At 32.8% G+C, this 8,266-nt stretch overlaps 1 protein-coding gene across 1 annotated transcript; it reads left to right on the top strand.

The window, feature by feature from the left end:
* The first annotated feature begins 277 nt into the window (after window positions 1–277).
* Window positions 278–6,951, top strand: LOC122055923 (golgin subfamily A member 6-like protein 1). Its single transcript, XM_042617614.1, has 3 exons — window positions 278–365; window positions 455–459; window positions 6,399–6,951. Exons 1-3 carry the CDS (start codon window positions 363–365, stop codon window positions 6,730–6,732), a joined length of 342 nt encoding a protein of 113 aa, XP_042473548.1. The 5' UTR covers window positions 278–362; the 3' UTR covers window positions 6,733–6,951.
* Window positions 6,952–8,266: the final 1,315 nt, after the last annotated feature.

Genomic DNA, 8,266 nt, shown 5'->3' with positions numbered 1-8,266 from the left:
TATTTATTTATACTTAATTAATATTTATACATATGAACAACAATTATTGCTCTAACTTGATCAAATTCATTTCAATTTTTGTTGGACTAATTTAATTCAAAATTAGTATCGTATTTTTTTTCAAAACTATTATAAATAATTTTGATTAAATTACTTTATATTATAATAATTTTAAATAAATTTGTTATAAGTTATAAAAGTTAGTTTTGAAAAAGACATTTAAAATATTTTTTATTTTATTTTCCCCAAATCAGCTCTTATAAGTGCCATTGCTTTCTCGTGAAGACAGAACAACTATCGAGGGTTTCTCCGCTCGCTCTCCACTGCTGCTCGCCTCGTCTCGTCGTCGTCGGCTAATCGAAATGGTCCGCTCTTCCTCTCTCACTGCATTGCCCTACCTTTTCCTCTCCATCGTTGCGTTCTTCTCACGCCAATGTATTCTTTCTAATTGCAGGGGATGTATGTTCAGAGCGAGTTCCTTTTTTTTTCCTCTCGCTTACTTTTGTTGTCAGATAATTTCGTTTTTGCTGTGATCTGTGGCTATCTATTTTACGCGCTCAGAATAGTTGTGATGGTTCCTTTCTGGGTGGATCTGGTATTGCTTATTTAGATCCTCTCCGTATATGACATGAAAAAAATACCTTCTTGGCAAGCATCTACTCTTGCCTGCGAATTGAACTTTACATAGAAGTCTTATTGCACTTAAGAGGAAGTACATATGGCATCTGGGACTAGGGTTTTGAATTTGTGGTTTGTGAACTATATATGTAGTAGTGTTGGTTCTGCAAAAAGCAACTCTGACTCCAGACTGATGTAGGATGAGAAAGATATATAGACAATGTTATTCTTCATATTCTTGGAAGTATTTATTTGCTTATTTGCTTTCTTATCCTACCTCTGTCCTCTTTCCTTCCTCTAGAATACTCTCTTCGTATGGCCAATTATCTTTTTCCACATTATCTCACTGTCTGATTCTGCATCAATTAGGTAACGTAGCTAGTCCAACATCCATTTCATACCAAAATTCGTCGCAAATTTAGTTGGTCTATTATCATTTTCTGTAGGATTAATGAAGAAACTCTTTGATCTTGAATAAGGTCTCAAAAAGTGCATGCGAGCAATATTCAGTTAACCCAAAACCCTTGGATCTTGAATAAGGTCTAAAAACAGTGTCTGCAGGCACTTTGCGGTCAAGTGCATATGCGATATGCGGGGGCATATGCGATCAATGTTAAAAATTATACTACTAAAAATAACTAATATATAGACAATTAAGTATATTTCAATATCTCTAATTTATATTTTCACATGGGACAAATATGTCAATCATATGATGCATAACTCACGGAATATGTCTATCAATATTAACAGCACTGTTAAATTGATCTAAACAAGGATTTGCAGCTGCACATGCAAAGATTTTAAGTGGTGTCCTTCAATACCTGCATAGGTTATCCTATATGTGCCCAAGCGGAAGCTTTTAAAACTGTGATCTTGGATAATTGCATTCCCTTGTTACCTAATGTGACATTGGGGTTTCGTGTCAGTGGTCAGTTGTAGCATTGTAGTTCTTTGCATTTTTTGTGCTTGTTCTGGAAAAATTGTTAAACACTCTAACTGACTAATTACTTGTGGTTGCTTCTAAATTGTCATGAATATTAGAAGCAAACCACATTGTTGAGTACAACCAAAGGTGCAGTGAACACACAACAACAATTGGGATGGACAAATCTTGTCACATTGAAACATAAATATGACAATGAAGGTGGAATCAATGGTGACATAGGAGTCTTTACCATGTCAAAGTTGTCTTTCGTTCCTCTTTGTGTATCTCTTTGGTAGCATGGCCAATATTTTTTTCTTGTTTAGTATTTTTTATGCCATGATGATGTGGCATCAGCAATGAGGGTGGAGTTGTTCATGTTTTTTCTATGGTTAGCACTTAACATCCCACTTGATATTTTTTTATTGAAATGAAATCAATATAATTTGTATATTTTCATCAATGTAAAATATGAACCTATATATTTTTGTTGCGAGTCACCATCAGTTTGTTCTACTGTATATCTATTATTTTATACATTTTAGGATTTGAAAACTATCCTAAATGTGGAATAAATATAGTTTTAATATATTTATTAGTTCATTTCCATACCTTCCCATTCATGATTAAGGTTTAAGTGGAAATTAATCAAATTATTAATGGTACGACCTTCAATTTGACTACAGTGGCTTTTAAATATTGAGATACACATACGAAGCAGGATTGGCAATTGGTATTAGTTGTAAAAATTGGAGTATATTGATTATTCTTTGCATCTATTAGTGTGATTGCTTGAGATTACAATTTCAACCATATCATGTGTTATGGCTGGCCTTCCAGCAGCTTGTAATTAGATCTTGTTAATAAGAGAAAGTAGTGGCCTAGAAAGTGGTGGCCTAGGGGCTTTTCAAGATGCCTCAAGATCATGAGGTGGTTGACATGGATATAGACTAAACGACGATTCGACTGTTCGAAACTGTTGGTTCAACAATTCGGAACCGCCAGTTCGATGGTTCTGATAAGTCGACCCTTAATCTTGGTTACATTTTACGGTTCAGAATATTATATTAAAAAAATAAATTTATAAATTTATTTTAAAAAAATATAAAGAAGGGCTTGTACTTTTTGTCTACGTATCCCCTTAGGGTATAAGAGAATCAAAGCTCATGTAGTTCGCTTGCCTTTTTACCCTTTTATCTTATGAAATGACGTTGTTACTTACTTCCATTTCCTATACTCGTAGTCATTCCATCGGTATCAAAGTCTTCTACTTTGTTATCTAAAAGTTGCATTTCTTGGATTCTTTTTTTGGTTCTCGTCTAATCATTAAGTATTGCTTGGGCTTTCAAAGAATTCGGAGACAAAGTAGATCGTCGTTCATCCAATATATTACCTTTGGCAGTAAATGTCTTTTCTATAGCAACGGTTGACATTGAATAAGCTAGAATTTCTTTTGCGATAATGGGGAGGATGGGAAAACTTTTAGTCTTCTATGACCCATCATAGAATATCAAAATCTGACTCGCTATCTGCGACACTAAAATCAAAAGTTGTAAAATAATTCTCAAATTCCTTTGTAAAATTTGAGGATTCTCGTGGGCATTTTGTCTATTCTTTTAATAAAAGATGTGCTTCTATAAGTTTTAAATTACTGCTACTAGTACTAATATTTTGTGTTTGAGATATATAATTTCTAATTCATATTTTATACTATTATATTTATAAATATCATATAAATAATTTCTGGTATTATATACAATATTAATAGGATTAGGAGAAAAAGAATCTTTATATGAAATTAAAACATCATAATACAAGATTAACATTTCTTGTAGAACTTTTAATTTAAATTTAGGTCTAAAATAAATGCAACTAAATAAATTTTAGAAATATAAAAAATATTTTAATCATTTCACTTTCATTGCTAATATGTAAGAAGATAAAAATTCATCTGTACTATGTTCATTTAAATCTAATACCATATTACAAAATTCATCAAAACTAAATGAACAGTAGGATAATAAAAGTTGTTCGGTTGGATCATTAAATATTTTTAAAATTTCACAAATACTACTACATATATTTAAAAATAAATATATATTAGTATTAAAATGAAACTTATAATGATCGATACGTCGTGAAACTTTTTTAAGTCTTATTCTATTGCTTTTACAAAATCTATCACATTGTTTCATTATAATAGGATGCAACCATAAATAAGAAACAACATTTCTAATTGATTTAATATGATTTTCTAAATTTTTAATTCTTCTTGAACACATGAATTTAAAACATGACATAGAATGTGAAAAAACATACCACTAATAAATTTAAGTTCTTCAATACTAGTAGCATTAGAATTAGCATTATCAAAAAAAAAAAAAAAAATCTCTCCCACTCTCTAGCCAATTTGGCGATCGGATAACAAGTTACACTCATATACGAATGTATTTGTGATTACTTCAAATATGAGAACATAAACAAATTTTATTATTTAATTTACTACATTTTTAATTAAATCTTTTTCCCCTTGCATTACTTGTGTTTTTAATTGTATGAGTAAGTATTGATCGAGGAACACTTAGCAAATGGATTAAGTAATTCTCTAGCAAAACTTTCAAAAGTGCATTTAGAGTCAAAAACTAAAAGAAAGATCTAGTTAACTATTCATTAAATTTATTATCAGAATACATAAGTAATCTGAAATCGGTACCTCCCACTTTTCGAGAAAAATCTGGACAATTGTGTTTAAGAACGTTCGATTTTCGTCGGGTGCTTCATTTCGATGTCGTTTCAATGACTCATAGCTGTCGTCCGCTTGAAATTTGTAGGAGGTTTTACAATGTTTATATTTTGCACGCACTTCTCAGGACAAGGGAGCGGCCTTCTCAAAATGTTTGGTAAAAATAGATTATTTTAAAGGAGGAGCATCTCAAACTTTAGAAGTATTGTCATCGGTACTTCCTTGTGAGTCGGGTGTTGGAAGTTGCTCGGTCTCATCATCAATAAATTAAATTTGAATGTTGTAATCCTCATTCGAATTGACTATTTTCTTGTCCTTTTGAGATCGAGATGATGAACCTCCTCTTTCCATTGTAGAATTGAAATTGAAGTGTGTAGAATTGAAGTTGAAAGGGTGTAGAGATTTTGGAATTGAGAATGAGAGTAGAAAAGATGATGTGGAAATGATGAAATGAACTCCTTTTTTATAGAGTTTGGAGAGTAACGGACAATAAATCATAATCATTGATAAAAAAATGATCAAATAATTTCAACCATTAAAAAAAAAAACCCACTCCCACCACACTCAACTATCAGAACCACTGGTTCCAACGACTATATATATATTGCGGACGAGTGGGGTGGATGGACAGTCAGGTTTCTCTCTCTCTCTCTCTCTCTCTCTCTATATATATATATATATATATATATATATATATATATATATATATAAACAAAACCACTAAACCGAGCCACAGTTAATTGGGGGCTAAACCTTAACCGGCTCGGCCCCTACTGAGCTAATTATGGTTCTGGCCCGGCAACCTACATGGATTGCTTTAATGATTGATAAAGGGTGGAAGATGCACAAGGAATGTTTATTCGATAGTCAAAACAAAAAATAGATCATACCTAGATTATGGGTGGTCTGCCTTTATTTTTTCAAAATGTATGATATTTGCTGAGTAATTCAAAACCAGAATGAAGCTTCAGATTCATTTGTTCAGATATTCCTCATCATAAAAGCTATTGATTCAAAGCTCATCGATGCTAAATTAAGAGAGGACTGTGATGATCAGGAAAAGTTTGAAGGTTGTTATGCTTCCTGAGAAGGCTTGTTCTACCAATCAATCGTGGGGCTTTTATGCTTAAGTTTGTCATGTTTCACCTAATGACAAGTGTTTGGTAAACTATGTAGTCTTCAAAAAAAAGTTAGAGTAGCATATATGAGAATGCTAAGATGGATGAGAGGTTTCTGGGAAAATAACCAGTTAATATACTACTATTTGAGCTCAGTAATTTTGGGTAGTTCCACAATATGATAAGAAAAAGAGAATGGTTTAAAGATACTTTCCTTCACTTCTGGTGTTGTTTTCATATCTTCAATGAGAGAGTCATCGCTCTCCTTTTCTGTGTCTGTTGGTCCTATCTAGCTAGCAGGTGAAGCTCATCCTCTAGAAGGGAATGGGGGATAACACTGAGGTGCTAGGGGAAGAATGAGGTGATGGTTGGGGCTCTGTGAGGAAGAGCACAATAGGTGACATTGAAATTTGCATAAACCTTCAGTTTACATGGAAAGGGGTCACTTGTAGATGACCTTTAGTGTTAGTCCGCAAATTTCTTGAGTATCTGGCATCGTTGAAATGTGCATGGATGAGCGAGCAATTTATGCATTTGCTATTTGAAAGAGGAGCTAAAGGTTGAGGTCATTCATGTATTTTCTACTTGAGATCTTTATATTTATCATATCAACTAACAGATGTATTAAGCATCAGCAGCTAGTTGGAATTTTATACTATCTTTGAACTAACTTGAGTCTAGCTTGGGGGATAGTGTTGAAGACCCGCAATATGTATGTACATAGGGTGTTGCCTTGGGTTGTAATAAACCTAAAATAATTTTACCGTCTATAAGGTTAGAATGAATGCCCAAGAAAGAAGAGATGAATGACCTAGAATCTCTTTAGGATACTCCCTCATTGTCAGTGCTATCACTTGCTTGGAATCTATTTATTATTTCCACTTTCCAGCTTAATGACCATGATAGTTCTTTGCTAGTCTGCTCATAAGCTATAATGTGTTTTACAAAAGCTACTTCCCCAAATGGAAATGACCATGGTGAAGGTGTTTTGTAGAGTGTTTCCAGATTATGATCCTGCAGATGCTCCTGATTCGACGATCCAGGAGGGTTTTAGGCAGATGAGAGGGGACTTGCAGTCACTTCACCAGCAGCAAGAGGAGATGCTGCAGCAGGAGAAAGAGATGCTGCAGCGACGGGTGGTGATGCTGCAGCGGGAGGAGGAGATGCTGCAGCGACAGGAGGTGATGCTGCAGCGAGAGGAGAAGATCCTGCAGCAGCTACGGGAGATGCTGGATTTTCTCAGGACTTGGCATCTTAGCCAGCAGCCATCAGTCCCTTCAGCAGCTGCAGGAGGTAATGCTGGATGTTCTCAGGACTTGGCATCTTAGCCAGCAGCCATCTCCTCCTTTTGATTAGCTCTATGTTTGTCATTCTCTAGTCGTGTTGCCTTAGTTGTGCAGCTAGTTGTAGCTATGCATGTTTGCTTTATGTTTGGATGTTAGTAATGAATGTTTGAACCCTTATCTATTTTGCTTAACAAGTTAAACTTTCTATGCTTAATCAATGTCTATCTAATTGTTGATAATAATTTAGTATGCACTTGTTCATGTGATTAATTGTTTATATTTATTATTTTACTTATGTGTAATTTTTTTTAAATTATTTTTAAAATAATTTAATTTTTGCACATTAATTTAAAATTATTTTTAAAAATACTTTGAAACATATCTTTCGGAGTTACTTTGAAAAGTTGGCTTGGATGTATTCTGTTTTGATATACGTGATAGGGAGAGAAAATCGAGTTCGTTTAAATTCGAAAATTTTACAATTTTGAAAATGGTACGTTTAAAGTTGGAAAATTTAGGGGGCGTTTGGTACGCGCGTTTTTCATTTTTATTTTTTGCAAAATGCGCGTTTTCTAAAAAATGATGTTTGGTTTTTGTGACAAAAAGTTATTTTCTGTTTTCTAGAAAACGTGCGTTTTTCAGAAAATGAAAATGGTGCAAACTAAACGCACCCTATAGTTTTGGAAAGATTACCATTTTTTAAGTTTGGAGCTTAAAGTAGTTGAAAATTCGAAGGTTATTTTTTTTTAAGTTTCTTAATTTTAAATTAGTTTGTTAAATATAAAAAAAAAAGATTATTGGTACAAATAGTTTTAGATAATCGGATTTATATTTGACGATAACAAAGAGTTCAAATTAAACTTTGGAATATGATTTGAGTGTTAAGTGCGAATGTTATTTAATAAACAAAGTCTTAATTCAAAGTTTGACTTTTTCACACACCGTTCGCCAGCCATCGTCTTCGGTTCGGACGAAGGTCTCTTCTCCGAGAAGATGCGAGCACAGTTTGGAGTGATCTTTACTTCGAACGCGTATGAGATGTTGATTTATGGAAAAGATAAAATAGAAAATGAACCACGAGACATTAAGGGGGCATTTGATTTGTGTTTTTTATGTTCATTTTTAAGAAAATGAGAAAGTGTTTTTTAAGAAAATGAAAAGTGTGAAAAAAATATTTTTTAAAAAATTAAAAAATACATATTTTTAAAAAATAAAAATGAAATAAACCAAACACACCTAAGTGATTTGGACGATCCCAAAGCACCTAATGATTTGGATAAAACACATAACGACCTCTCCAGTTTGAGAAATTGTCCTTTTTTTTCCATTTAGTTACTCATTCAAACCTTTTTTTTATTTTGGAATTATTATATAATGATTAAGTTTTTATTAAAATTTAGACGAATGCGGACAATGAAATTAAAAAAAAGTAATGCAACTTACGAGAATTCAGGTCTCTTTTGAAATGATCTTTTTAAAACATATATTTTAATATTTAACAAAAATTTGTAAAAGATACTTAAGGGTTAATAGTAAAGTGGAGAAAAATTCTCCATCCCATTCTTAATTTTATATG

Source organism: Zingiber officinale, chromosome 3B, assembly GCF_018446385.1.
Source record: "Zingiber officinale cultivar Zhangliang chromosome 3B, Zo_v1.1, whole genome shotgun sequence".
Taxonomy (NCBI): Eukaryota; Viridiplantae; Streptophyta; class Magnoliopsida; order Zingiberales; family Zingiberaceae; genus Zingiber; species Zingiber officinale.
Note: the sequence above shows the minus strand (reverse complement) of the source record. Positions and strands in the feature narration are given on the sequence as shown.